This window comes from Macaca thibetana, chromosome 6 (assembly GCF_024542745.1).
Source record: "Macaca thibetana thibetana isolate TM-01 chromosome 6, ASM2454274v1, whole genome shotgun sequence".
NCBI classification, from domain to species: domain Eukaryota; kingdom Metazoa; phylum Chordata; class Mammalia; order Primates; family Cercopithecidae; genus Macaca; species Macaca thibetana.
In genome coordinates, this window is record NC_065583.1 from 90,754,474 (window position 1) to 90,769,224 (window position 14,751).

The 14,751-nt window shown below is 36.1% G+C and overlaps 1 protein-coding gene across 5 annotated transcripts in view; it reads right to left on the reverse strand.

The window, feature by feature from the left end:
* The window catches only part of ADGRV1 (adhesion G protein-coupled receptor V1), a 593,679-nt gene that overhangs the window by 401,708 nt on the left and 177,220 nt on the right, over positions 1 to 14,751 (reverse strand). For all 5 annotated transcript variants that reach the window (XM_050795448.1, XM_050795446.1, XM_050795449.1 and 2 more), the window contains 6 exons: positions 10,762 to 10,908; positions 7,623 to 7,878; positions 6,288 to 6,490; positions 4,840 to 5,016; positions 4,290 to 4,472; positions 2,151 to 2,330 (listed from right to left, as the gene is read on the reverse strand). In XM_050795448.1, coding sequence (XP_050651405.1) covers positions 2,151 to 2,330; positions 4,290 to 4,472; positions 4,840 to 5,016; positions 6,288 to 6,490; positions 7,623 to 7,878; positions 10,762 to 10,908 — 1,146 coding nt within the window. The remainder of the gene's footprint in view (positions 1 to 2,150; positions 2,331 to 4,289; positions 4,473 to 4,839; positions 5,017 to 6,287; positions 6,491 to 7,622; positions 7,879 to 10,761; positions 10,909 to 14,751) is intronic.

A 14,751-nucleotide genomic window follows, 5' to 3' on the forward strand; every position in this document is an offset into this window, starting at 1 on the left:
CCTGAACTTTTAATCATTTTATAAAAAATAAATTACATATTCATATGTAATTTTCTGCTGCTTGGAAGATATTCAGTTACTCTTTTGCCAATCCAACACTCCTTACAAACACAGCTGCCCATTTTTTTTTTTGAAGGAAGAGCTCACTGGGCTACAGTGAAAGTTTGTTCTATCCCTCTTACAGGTTTCATTTTCTTATGAAATTGAAATTAAATAGCCAAATCATTAGGCAGTTATTTGTTATATTTCAATTTTAGAGCATCTGGGAACTCCAGCCCTTGCAGGCAAGCTGTGGGTCTAGCCCTGCATCCACAGGACAGTAGAAAATTACGGCAATTGGTTTATTAATTAAAAGCGATCTATGTGAATTACTGACTACCTATAAGTGATTAAATGAAGGGAATGGTGACATATGGAGCCGGAAAAGTTGCTGAGTATATGGGATTATCTAAGTACTTTTATGGTTAATTCATACCTTGGAATTTCTTTTGAAAGGTAAGGTCATAATATTATGTCATAATTATGTAATAATAATTATAATGGAATTTATAGTGTTTTACACTTAAGATGTAGTGACAATTTAGTACTGGGTACCAAATCTGGCTGCACAAACACTTAGTTTTCATGATTAATTAGGCTTTTTTTTTCTCTCTCTCTCTCTCTTTGTGGCTGAATCAATAATAATTGGGTTCCTTCTTTCAAGTCTTGGAAGTAAACAGCCAATGAGAAGTGAGAAGAAATACAGAGAAATACATGAGCTGGTGGGGGGTGACTGTGGTGCTTTGTTCTACATAAGTCACAACAGACTAGCATAACAGTGGGTAATATAAATCCCTCACCAGGTAAACCCATTGTGGGATGTAACACCCAGACCCATGACAGAATCCTGCCTGTGACCAGAATGGTGGTCTGGCAGTAAAGCAGGCAGAGAATAGGTGGTGTGGATGAAAACTACATCTTGGGCCGGGTGCGGTGGCTCAAGCCTGTAATCCCAGCACTTTGGGAGGCCGAGACGGGTGGATCACGAGGTCAGGAGATCAAGACCATCCTGGCTAACATGGTGAAACCCCATCTCTACTAAAAAATACAAAAAACTAGCCGGGCGAGGTGGCGGGCGCCTGTAGTCCCAGCTACTCAGGAGGCTGAGGCAGGAGAATGGCGTAAACCTGGGAGGTGGAGCTTGTAGTGAGCTGAGATCCGGCCACTGCACCCCAGCCTGGGTGACAGAGCAAGACTCCGTCTCAAAAAAAAAAAAAAAAAAAAAAAATACATCTTGGTCTACTACACCCAATAAATAGGAATCTGTTCCCCTTCGTAATTTCCTGATATTAAGGCTCACATTACTATCAAATTGTGTGCACAGGCTGGAGGATTGGCCCCTAATTCAATAGCCCACTCAAAAGATCCTTGAGAAGAGACTCATACGTGAAGGGTAATAAAGACTTTCTTTTTTTTTTTTTTTTGAGATGAAGTCTCACTCTGTTGCCCAGGCTGGCATGCAGTGGTGTGATCTTGGCTCACTGCAACCTCTGCCTCCCGCGTTCAAGCGATTCTCTTGCCTCAGCCTCCCAAGCAGCTGGGACTACAAGCATGCGCCACCACACCAGGCTAATTTTTGTATTTTTTTAGTAGAGACAGGGTTTCACCACATTGGCCAAGCTGGTCTCGAACTCATGACCTTGTGATCCACCCGCCTCGGCCTCCCAAAGTGCTGGGATTACAGGCGTGAACCACCATGCCGGGATTTGTTTTTTTGTTTTTTTTTTTTTTTTTTTTTTTTTGAGATGGAGTCTATGTCGCCAGGCTGGAGTGCAATGGCGTGATCTCGGGTCACTGCAACCTCTGCCTTCTGGGTTCTAGCGATTTCTCCCGCCTCAGACTCCCAGGTGGCTGGGATTACAGGCACACACCACCATGCCCAGCTAATTTTTGGATTTTTAGTAGAGCTGGGGTTTCACCATGTTGGCCAGGATGGTGTTGATCTCCTGACGTTGTGATCTGCCCGCCTCGGCCTCCCAAAGTGCTGGGATTACTGGCCACCACGCCTGGCCAAGACTTTCAAAACAAAAATGCAAGACACTTTCTACTCAAAATTACATGAAACACTAGCCTGAAATAAGGCATGCATCCCCCTGATATATTTAACTTACTGTCTTTTCTTCAAATCCAAATACTCCAAATGGAGAATCATTTTGTGGAATAACAACAGTTACCACAACATCATCACCAAGTCTGCCACCTCCAGCAACACTGATCAAGGAAATATTGAAAGTCTCTGTCAATTCAAATTCAGCATCATCAATTATGGTCATTTCTATCACTGCAGTAACCTATGAAAGAAAGGAAGGAAGGGAGAAAAAGAAGGAGGAAAAGGAGGAGGAAGATAGGAAATGAGGAGAGAAATAATGTAGTAACAGTTTTTGCTTATATATATTTTAATTTTTTAGTTGAAACTAAAAAACTTAGAAACATGGTACAAAAAAGTAGTTCTTTTGCTTATAATATTCGTAATACTTTTAAAGTTGTATATATTTATGGCATATATATTTATGGCATTTTAAAGTTGTGTATATTTATGGTATTTTAAAATCAGAAATTTGCTGTCTATTACTTTCAAGATAAAAAATTATTGATGTGATAAGAGAGTATTATTTATACATTAAAAACAATAAATCCTTATTCTGAAAATTTTTTTAATGTCATGCAGGTTCTAATATCATTGCACAAACATAAAATGCAGTATGCTTGGTATTAATATTACATGATATGAAACTTAACATAAAAATTACCATTGTCTTCTACAATTAAAATAAATCCCAATGGTTTCAGATATTGTTTTTGCAATGCAGTCAAAAATAAAGGCAGAAAGAAGACCCAAATGTGCTATTCCTGGATGTTTATAATCAGGATTTAGTTCAATCTTCTATGTTAAAAATTTTTATAAACTTATAAATAAATAAACCTTGATCCAGCTTGCAGTTTCACTATTGGTCATAAAAATATTCCAATGTTTCTGACACAGACATTTATCAGAAAATGAAGTTTTTCTATCTAAATCTACCTAAAGTCTTTAATTTAACAACAGAGAAAAGTGAAAAAGCTGGATATCACACTCAGACAGGTGGAAACATGAATAAAATCAAATGCTCAAATAGAAGCTAATTAAATTGCCTGCACCTCAAATCTGTGCTGTAAAATAGAGTCCCTTCCTTAGAGGATGTGAATTTTAAGAATAAACCTGATCCTCAGGATGCTGGTTAATGATGGAACTTGAACTTCATGCACAGATAAAGAGTTGATAATGTCATTAAAGTTGGAAGGCTGCTTCAATGAATAATCAATGTATTTGTTTCTGTTTTTAACATAAGAATCTCATTGACTTGCATTCTGCTCTTTTTACTAGGAAATGTTTCAAGTTCTAAAACTGTTTTAAAAGCTCAGAATTTCAAAAATATTAACAATAATATGTTTTTCTGTGTAGGAAAATCTAGATCTGTATGCTTACCTTTTAACAGCATTTACTACTGCTCACCATGAGCAACTAGTAAGTTGACGCATACTCTGGTAATCTGTCTAGCCAAAATAAGGCTACCTGTAGACAGAGGTGCTAGTTGAAGTTACTAACATTTCATGGTTGTTCATAAGCCTTTTCCACTTACTGATTAAAAAAAAATTTGTATGAAAACATCTTATTCTTACATATTAAAAATGCCAAGTTTACAAAATTTGTAATTCTTGGGGAATGTTTCATAACATTTAAGACTAGTGAGCCTAAATGTAGAATATTGTTTTTCAGTTTTTCAAGTTTTAACTATTTTTTTCATTTTCTCTTAGTCATTTTTTTAAATTATAAAGGGCATTTTAGATATTAAGTAAAAACTGTCCATACTTTTAGTGCAAATTCTAAATAAATATCTATATTTACTGGCATTAAGAAACAAAATAAAAGATAAACTAAAGTCCACAGGAATAGTCTAGTTCATCAGACAGTTTTCTATATATTGTTAGGCATTTCTAAGTTAATTATTATCCTGTTTTGTAACTTCTATTTATTTTAAATAAAACTGGGCCAGGGGGTTCAGAAAAGGGTAAGATTGTTGTATCTTTATAAGTCTCTTCCCATGCCCATTAATAAATTGTATTTCAATTAATAATATTTGTTTGACTCAACACAGAAACATTTAGAGTATAATGCATTTAGCAGTCACTAATGTACATTCATTTGATGGATGCCTACAAAATGTCTGAAGTACAATGCAAAAAGACTAATATGTTAGTGACTGGCGTACTTGTCTATCTGCAAATTCAAGAATCCCATGAGATGGTTTAAAGTCTTCCAGGCCAGCACTGTCTGGTGATGCTTTCCAATAAACATTTACTGCCCCAAAGCTTCCAGCCAGCCGGACTACAGGAACTTGAAGAACGTTCAAGGGTGGAGGCACTTCATAGGCAGTAATAACTTCACCAGCGCCCTTTAAGTAAAGAATATCAGTTGAAAGGCAAGATAAAATGGTAACTCTCATAAGTCATCTTTCTAAAGGTATTGTTTCTACTTAACTTTCTATACTTCACCCTTCAAAGTAGAAATTAACAGTCAGATGTAAGTATGCATAAAAGGTCTTCTGAACTCTTACGTTTAATTTAATGAAAGTAAACTTGTTGAATCCTTTGGTCTAGCCCAAAGAGATCTAAGAATTAGTTTATAAGAGCAATTTGGTTACTTATCTATTTAAAAATAGAGACAAAGCTAAATGTTTTGCAGAAAACATTACAAAACACTGGCCAAATCAGCAGGGAGAGGCCTCTGTATGACTGTAAACAAATGAAAGTTCGTCTCACTCTAGTAACATGAAACATAAAAATTCCTCTGGGATCGTCATTTTCTTCAATCATTATCTCAGCTACTTCCATTCCAGGCCTCCGCACACTTGGCTGTCCTGCAGAGAAGTCAGAATTCACCAGGTTCACCTCAGTGATAGTGACAATAAATCCTTCCTCCAATTCAGGAATGTCATCCTGGGGGATGGGGGAAAAAGATGGTGTTTCATTTTTTTAAAGACATTTAACTTGCATTGAATACTGGATATTTTTCAGTAAGGAAATAATTGACTTTGTTCATGGGAATGGGCAGATCTGTCACACATACAAAAGATTCTTGTTATATTTTAATATCTTCCCACTGACAACTTCAGAATCTATGGAATATCCTAGCTCACTGGTGATGTTTCAATGGAAACTTCACACTCATTAGCAAATAAAATAATTTTTAAAAATCTATCCTGAAATTTTGACCATATTCTATTGTATGTTTTACATATTTAATATCCCAAAAGAAAATTTAGGAAACACTGGTAAATGCTACATACATTTTTAAAGTGCTCTAGACTTGAAAATCTAGATATAAGCCTATATTTAATTTTTTAAAATTTCTTATTTTGTTTTCGCATAATAAAAAATTTCCAAAGATAAAAAATACTCTAAAAAGAGGAGGAAAAAACCCTCATTTCTATCCCATCCCTTATATCTTTCCCAAATTATAATCTTCAGAAGATACTATTACCTAAAACCACTAATATCACTATTAGTAACACTAACATTATATATTTATTTAATAATGTAATATATTCTATGGTATATAATATATAAGATTAATACTATTTATATAATATAAAACAACATTTTGTTATTATTTTATAATAATATTAACACTAATCCACTATTAAACACTTTCAATTTCTTGTGCATCATTACGGATATATTCACACATTCTCCCCATCTCTTTCTCTGTTTTTCTCTCTCTCTCCGGACATACATGGATAAATACAGATAGCTAAAACCAGATCTAAACCATCTGAAGACTAATCTTGATTCAAGTAATCATACCATGAAAGGAAAAATACTGTCCTATTAAATGAATAATAAAAATAACGAGATTGATTTGGGCATTTCATTTGTTGTCATTAGTTTAAAAACTGACAAAACAAAATTACAGTGGATCCAATCAGATATAATTAATCTAAATTCAGTGCTTCAAAATTCATTCAAACAATATTCCAGTTCAAGGATAAATACAAGTAATAGACATCATTTTTGTCAGCCAGTTATAAAATATTCATTCATTATTAAATATTTAGGTGGGTGGGAACATTAGAATACTTACATTTTTTTATGCTTAAAAGCATCCTTTTATGAAAAAAGAAAAACATTTTTACCTAGAAGAGCATCACAATTTTACTTAAGAGCATTTTCCTTTACTTTAGATCACATTCATGGCAGCCTTGACTTACCGGCAAAATGGAAACTTTGGCATGAGCTTCTTTTACGTTTTCTTTCATTATGATTATTGTTTCTTGCAATATATAATCTTCATTCTCAGTAGCTTGATTATCGACATGCAGTAAGAAATTGGGTTTAGCTCTCAAGTGAATGGCAATATCCCCAAGTAGTCCTTTATCTCGAGCTATTTGTAACTGAAGAGTGGTGGTGTTTTCTGTAAGAGAAACATGCCACAAATAAATAGGCTTTTCTATTTGCTGCTAATGCTGTTCCAAGCACCTAGAGTGGAACACTCTACTCTATCCCTTGTAGAAAGTTAAGGAAAAAGAAGTGAAACAAAGACAATGTATACTCCCAAGGATTATTCTGTGCTTGGTCTTCCTGGTCCCCAAAGTTGGGCAGAGAATCACCACCCACTCCTAACATTATATCCCAGTTCTAACCCCCCACTTCTGATTCTCTAAGCACCCTTCTATGTTGCACATGTCATACACATTAAGAGAAATTGCTGCAAAGTCTTAGGGAAGTACAGATATGCAGGTTGAACAGAGGTGATAATTATAAATGCTCAAAAGATTCTTCAAAAAATGAAAAATTATGTATACAAAGTCATCATTTAATGACTAATCATTAAGAGTGATTTTGTTCTTACAGTGATGTGCCTATCACGAGACTCAAAGTATTTCACAGCACCTAACTTTTATTTCATTGTTTAGATTTTAAAAACTTAATATGCCATATTAAAGACCCAGGAACATAACTACATGTCATATTTTTCCCATTGACTATTCAAATGAAAGGTACTGGAAAGCTGGATGTCCATGTTATCATGTGAAAAGTTTAGAACCTTCACCAGCAGCTAATATGAATAATTATTTGGGTGATGATTTTATACTCAAAAGAGAAACTGGCCACTGTACACTTCCCAGGATAAAATTATTCTAATTACTATTTTGGATTAAACAATTAATACCTTTAGTGCCATGTACATTTCACTGTGTTGCTCATTGTTCTCTGTAACTATAGAAAATCTACAGAAAGTATAGCTGAGTGAAGAGAACAGATGAATGATGAAAAAGAAAAAGTAAAAAAAGTCGCCTCTACTGCACTCACAACTAAAATATTAATATTTCTATTATAATGTATCTTTTAAAAGATACATTTGCTTTAACAGTATTGCTAGGTGATTTCACATGATTACCAAATTTAACAACAAGGATTGAGTATGACCTGTCAAACTGAAAAAGCCATATAAAAACAGAAATTTACATTCCTTATAAATATTAGAATTAAATTATCCAATGAAGCTTCTCATTAAAACTTGAAAGATACTTAACAATATTTACCTTTAGGCTCTGCTACCCTAATGAAGACAGACACAGCATGCCAGCCCACCAAGCCAAAAGGTGAGTCACTGGGCAAAGTTGTTATAACAGACTTGCTTCTGTCCTGATCAATAGTAGCACCTTTGTATGAGTCCTCAACCCCTTCTGTAGTGATACGGGTGAGGGTTACAATCACAACCTCTGATAACTCTGGTATATTATCAGCAAGAATAGTCAGAGTGATTGTTGACAGTACCTGGCCTTCAGTAAATGAAATCTAGAATTTTAAAGAAAGAAGATGTTACTTATTTTGTAATTGTCACTATGTAGCAAGAATATTTAAAAATTTGATTTTCTTTTATTAAACCCATAACTTAAATAGCAAGAGATATTTAAGCAACATAATAATATGATTCTACATAATCAGATGCCTTTCATATTAACAGAAGATTGTTAGGAAAAAGGAAAAAGCAAACCATTTATAAACTTTAAGCTAAAAAAACAAACAAACAAACAAACAAACAAACAAAAACCATGCAGCCAAATTGTCAAATACTGGAGCCTGAATTCCATTCTAAGATAAAGTACATAGTCTGTCTGGGAATCTAAGCTCTAGATACCCTATACAAAGATCCATAAAAATAAAATAAGGTGGCATACTAGCTTAAAGATTTTTCTCTACAAAACTTTTGCCCAGATTATTTCCTTTGACTAAACTCTGAACAGATATATCACTAAGCAATGAATCAACTAAAACACAGGTGGAGAGAGAAAGATAGGGAGAGATGCAAATCATAGCATCTCTCTTCTCCTTTTGTGTCTCTCCTGTCTAAAGAGTCAAATTCAAATTTGCTAAAAAGCATCTGAAATCCTTGCTGATAGGACTTCTTGAATGTCATTTTCCACTGATTCTCACCTCACACACCACTCTCCAGCAATGCAGCTACAAACTATTTATAATTATTCAAACTAGCATTATAGGCTGATGTTATTATCTACCTTTGCTGACATTCATCTTTCTACCTGGAAAAGGCAATGGAGAATATAAATTCAAAAGCTCTATTCAGTCTATCATTGATGGTCATTTAGGTTGATTCCAGTCTTTGCTATTGTGAAGAATGTTGCAATGAACATACATATGCATACGTATTTATCCCAGCATGATTTATATGCCTTTTAAACTCAGTAATGGAATTGCTGTATTGAATGGTATTTCTTTCTTTAGGTATGCAGTCATAAAAGAAAAATAAGATCATGTCCTTTGCAGGGACATGGATGGAGCTGGAGGCCATTATCCTTAGCAAACTAACACAGGAACAGAAAACCAAATACCACATGTTCTCACTTATAAGTGGCAGCCAAAAGATGAGAACACACAGACACATAGAGGGAAGCAACACACACTGGGGCTTATTCAAGGATGGAAGGTGGGAAAAGGGAGAGGATCAGGAAAAATAACTAAGGGGTACTAGGCTTAATACCTGCGTGATGAAATGATCTGTACAACAAAACCCCATGACACAAGTTTACCTATGTAACAAACTTGCACATATACCCCAGAACTTAAAATAAAAGTTACAAAAATAAATTCAAGAGCTTTATTAATAAAATCAGAGGTCAGAAAACTACTGCCCAATGGCCAAACCCATTTGTCATAAATCAAGTTTTACTGGAAGACAAATAAGCTCATTCAATTGCATATTGTCTATTGCTGCCTACATTGTCTGCTGATATTGCTTATACTGTCTAGCACAATTCTACTACAAAGGATAAGTAGTAGTGAAAGAAACCAAATGGCTCACAAAGCCTAAAATATTTACTATCTGGCCCTTTACAGAAAAAAAATGTACTAACTCCCTGAATGAAATAATTAATTCTTCCAAAATATAGTCTATGTTTAAGGTACCATTTTATATTTAAATTAGAAATAATTGTAATCATGTTTATATAAGAAATGACAATTGGGGAAATATAAATCAGAACATATGGAACCTGGCAGACATAACTTACAGTTTTGGTAGCTTACCTAAAGTAAATATTAAATGCAACAGAATTTGCTATAACATTCTTAATATACAGAAGCGCCAATCACCTTTGAAATAATACAGTAACCTCAAAATGATGAACCATGATATATACCTGTCCTTTTTTTGAGACAGTTCCATGAGAGTTCCTTTAAAAGAACTCTTCAGAGAAGCATTTGGGCAATATACACAGACTAATCTATGAAACCGAAGGCAAGCCAAGAAGACAACCCATCTTCCAGCTAGGAACGAAAGGCTCTCTGATCCCTCTTGTTGTTAATCATGTACTTATTTGGCTCATTCTGATTCCATGCTTGAACTTCAGCTGCAACTTTATACTATTCTCCAGTAATGGATAATCTTGTCGTCTGGCCACATCCCTTCTTGGGGCTGATGTACCCACCCCGTGGCTACTAGGAACAACAAGTTCTGCACTCCACATTGGGAATCACCCTGTGCTACAGCAAAGGTCTCACTCAAGGTTATACCCAACCCTGAGGGTGGACCGAAGCCAAGGACTGCTAAAATGGGGATGTCAATGGCTCAGCTCTAAACTGGGAACAACTCCTAAGGACCAGCTCATCTCCTGAACTCAGTTGCAATCAACCTCAACTGCAATTGCCTGTGGATCAACTTCTTCTGCACATCCTCACCTTCCTCATAGCCTCATAGATTTATCTCCTTAAAATCCTTCTGTCCACAACTCTCAACCTCAGAGTCTATTTACAGGAAACCCAACCTGTATCACTCCACAACTCAGATCTACTTTTTCATATGTCTGACTGTTTTATGCAGAATTGTTCCCTACTTACTACTTCCATTGTGCCTAAATCTGGAAACCACATTTTGATTTTATCTAACAATGTAATGCACCCACAATGTGGCCAAAGAATGTACTGAAACTCAAAAAGAATGACCTTTTAAAGGAAAATTTTGGTTTTACATTTTAAAAAAAGAACAATACCCACAAAAAGAAAACTAACCTTAAAATTGTATCCCTCTCTACGATGATTAGTAGGAATCCAGTGTTGACATGGTCAAACTCAAACACTTCATCCATAAGGCAGGATTTGGCCCCATACACCACTAGTAACCATAATTTAAAAGTGTATCCTATAACTTCGTAAATTACATACCACTCCTGAGGTAGGAAATATATCACTAATACTTCCATCAGCTTCCCATGCTACGGTTATACGACCATATGTTCCTTTCAAGCGTTCAACATTCAAGGTTACTAGGCTATCTTGCTCCATTTCTTCCACTTGCTTATATAATGAATTCTGAAAAAGTACACAGAAAGTCACAGGGGGTTACCTGAAATTACATAATCAGATTTCTTTTTTTGTCTCATGTTATTATGAATTTGCAAACTTCACGGTCCTAAGCAACATGACATAGTAAGTGAAAACAACAATTAAAAAACAGTCATATAGAATGACCATGATTTAAAACATACATGTTTGAATAAGTAAAAGACTAAGTGAAAGTAAACAAAAAGGTTTATTATTATAGGATTATTTTGTTTGTTTCTATATTTTTCGAATTTTGCTCAGTGAACATATATTACATTAATACTCAGAAAGCATGTACTTTTGTAAAAGTATTCATAGCACGCAAAAAGTTTGTAGAAGAGAAAGGATATAGAGTCAGGAGAGCAGGGAAGCCTTTTTCCCCTTTGTAACCTCTGGCAATCCCTCTAGGTCTTTGTTTCCTATTTGTAAAACAAAAGCTTGACCTATATGGTTTCCAACATCCCATCCATGCGCAACGATGCCATGAGAATTAGAGCTTTCTCCTTGATCATTCGCAAATGTCTCTTATCCTTAAATTCATATCCTCTGAAATGTTTCTGTGGGCTATCCTGTCTCCATTGATGGTGTTTTATCCTTAGCTCATGGCCTTTACAACTGTGTTTTCCTGCCTGAAATATCCCTTTCCCTTATGATGGAATTCCTTACTTTCTTTGTTCTTCTTATCTATGCTTCCTAGCCTCTTTCTTTTGTCCCAAACTAATTATCTATTTCTGTGTGACTACAACATTCTTCACCAAACATACACAACATCTCTTGTCAGCCATTTCACGAACTGTTCCTCAAAATGAATGCTTCAGGCAATCTCTTCTTGCAATACCCCTGGATTTTTCATATCAGTAAAGCAAGAATAAGGAGTGTAAAGATTTTTTAAAATCTTTCCATTCAGGTCACTATGATAATCTGAAAAGAGATTCCCCCATTAATTTCTTAAAACTTATGAGAGCTTCTACTTAGAATGCTAATTTGAGTAGCCGTTCTATCCTTTAGCAATATTTTACACAGTATTTTAACACGTTGTTACAGATGTTACATAGTAATAAAATCTTGCTCCAGGCAATCAAGCATTCCTAAATAAAATGCCCTGATTTTAAAATATGCACATAATTTATTCACAAAAGACAATGCCTTTTAAAAAGCCAGCTCTCTCTGGCTTCATGCCCTCCATTAATGAGGGTTAATAAAATAAGCACTTCATGAAGCCAGAAAATATTTGAGAAATTCTCATTATCTACTATATCTCATTTTGAAATGAGATTGTCCAGACATAAAAGACCTGTAATGAAGAATTCTACTGAACAGATTGAAAGAATTCAGTATCTATTGGCAAGTATTAACTAACAGTAATTTTATGTCTCCAGAACAATTTTGGAACAAGCTTCATAAAGGGAAATCTACCATGCTCAAACAGTTGAGGAATAGCACATGCTCTCCATCTGCCACAAGGCTGCAGGGTGAGAAGATGGAACCACACAGCAGAGCATGTCAGTTCTCACCCCAAGAAGCCCAACTCTGCCCTACAGACTTGTACAAGGCCTTGAGAAGGCCTTGTAAGTGTTGTGCTTCTCCCACAGAATGACAGGTATGACAGGTTCATCCTAAGCCTCTAATGTGTGCCAGGCACTTCTCTGGGTGCAGGGATAAAGCTGTGAACACAGCAGTATCCCAGCTCTCATACTCTTCAATTCTTGTAAAAAACACACCTTGATGATAGACAAATTAGGAAATTATAAGTGTCATAAAGAAGAAACTTTATAATGATAAAAAGATACAGAATGATGGTGGGGAGCTGCAATTTTCCATCAATGAAGATCTCTCTGGTAAGGTGTCATTTTGCAGAGATCTGAAGAAAGTGAAGACACAAGTGAGTACCTAATAAAAATAGGGGTCCTCTTCTTTCTTTCTAACTTTCCCCACCCACGACCCAGTTCATGTCTTATGAGTTGCCTTTTCCTTCACAATAGCCACTGGCCACATGTGGCTATTCACCAATTGAAATGTAGTTAGTGTAGCTAGTCTATAAGTGTAAAATGCACACTAGAGTTTGAAGACAAGATATGAAAAATGTAAACTATTTCCTTAATGATTTTATGTTCACTGCATGTTGAAAAAATATTTCAGATATATTGGGTTAAATAAAATATATTAAAATCAAATGACCTACTTCTTTCTACTTTTTAAAAAATGTAGGCTGCTAGGAAACTTACATTTTCATATGTGGCACACATTATATCCATATTGGGCAGAGATGCCTCAGAAGAAGCTGATGTATGCTTACTTAGCTCCAGGGATGGGCCAGATTGAGTAGCAGTGTAAACTTCTGACCCTTGCAGGCAATAGACACAAGACTTTAAGCACATCCAAAATTCCTCATCTTATCCCCTAAACCTGCTCTTCCTATATCCGTAAGTCAGTGAACACGCTTCCCATAGCTCCATCATTTGTTACTGTAATAATTCCTAACTGGTCGATTTCTGTCCTTGCCCACTTACAATGTATTCTCTGTAATATGATCAGAGTTGTTCCTTCTAAAATGTGAGTCGGATCATTCACTTTTCTACTCTACCCCCTTCAAAGGCTCTCTAATTCCCTCAGGGTCCAAATTCATTACAATGCTAGCGGGCTAATGCAGGAAATTGTTCACACAGCAAACCTGACTGCTATCCATCTGGACAACGAGACAAAAGCCATTGTTCACAGGTCGGCTCTCTGCTGGTGTCTGGGAACTTGGATTTCAGGAGAGTTCCCACCATTCCCAGAACTGTTAAGCAGCTCCCAGTGCCTAAATTGCATAATAATTGTGGTTTATGCTGAACATTCATTTTCTTTCTGAGAGTCTAGAATTTTGGTATGTGCCAGGCAGAGGGTACCTGCATGATCATGATCAGACCCCAGTTAAAATCCTGGGCACTGAGTCCCTAGTATGCCTCCCTGGTTGGCAACATTTTATACATGTTGTGACAACTAAAGGGGAATTAAGCGTGTCCTGTGTCAATGGGTGGGGTTGGGAGGGAAAATCTTAGAAGCTTGCCCTGGCTTCCTCTGGACTTTATCCCATGAGCTTTTTCCCTTCAATGATTTGTATTTTGCATTCTTTGCTGTAATAAATCATAGCCCTGGGTATGACTAAATGCTAGGTCCTGTGAGTCCTCTTAGTGACTCATCAAAACTGTGGGTGGTCCTGGGGATTCCTGACACAGAGCCCTGGCCCTGCACCTGTTGAACCTCATCCCCTATCACATGCAGACATCAGCCACAGTGGCCTCCTTGTTGCTCCAGATGGGCAGGGCTGCACTGCAGGGCCTTTGCTCTTGCTGATGGGTCCTTCTGCTTTAAATGTTCCTACCCAGATATTACATAGCTCACACCCTCATCCCCCACCAGTCTTTGTCCTTCTATCATTTCCTCCAAACAGCCCTTACTGATCATCTTATTTTAGATTTCCCCACATGCAACCTCCACTCTCTCCCTTGCATTCTCCATCTGCCTTGCCTGCCTAACGTTTCTTCATAGTACACTCATCACCATCAAATATAGCACATATTTTCTTATGTCTGTGTTTACTGTCTTTCTCCCCTTGCTCTCTCTAGAATTTAAGGACCATGAAAATAAAGAATTTTGCTGTTTTTATTTTCTGTCATGATTTAGCATCTGAAACAGTATCTAGTACATAACAGGCATTTGTTAAACGACTGCTGCATGATTCAATGAATGAATGAGTGAGTGGGCTTGTTACCCAGTTCTGGACAATGAGACATAAGCCATTTTCTAGAGTCTTTTGGGAAATGTCTTCCTTACTTTGAGAATCTCATA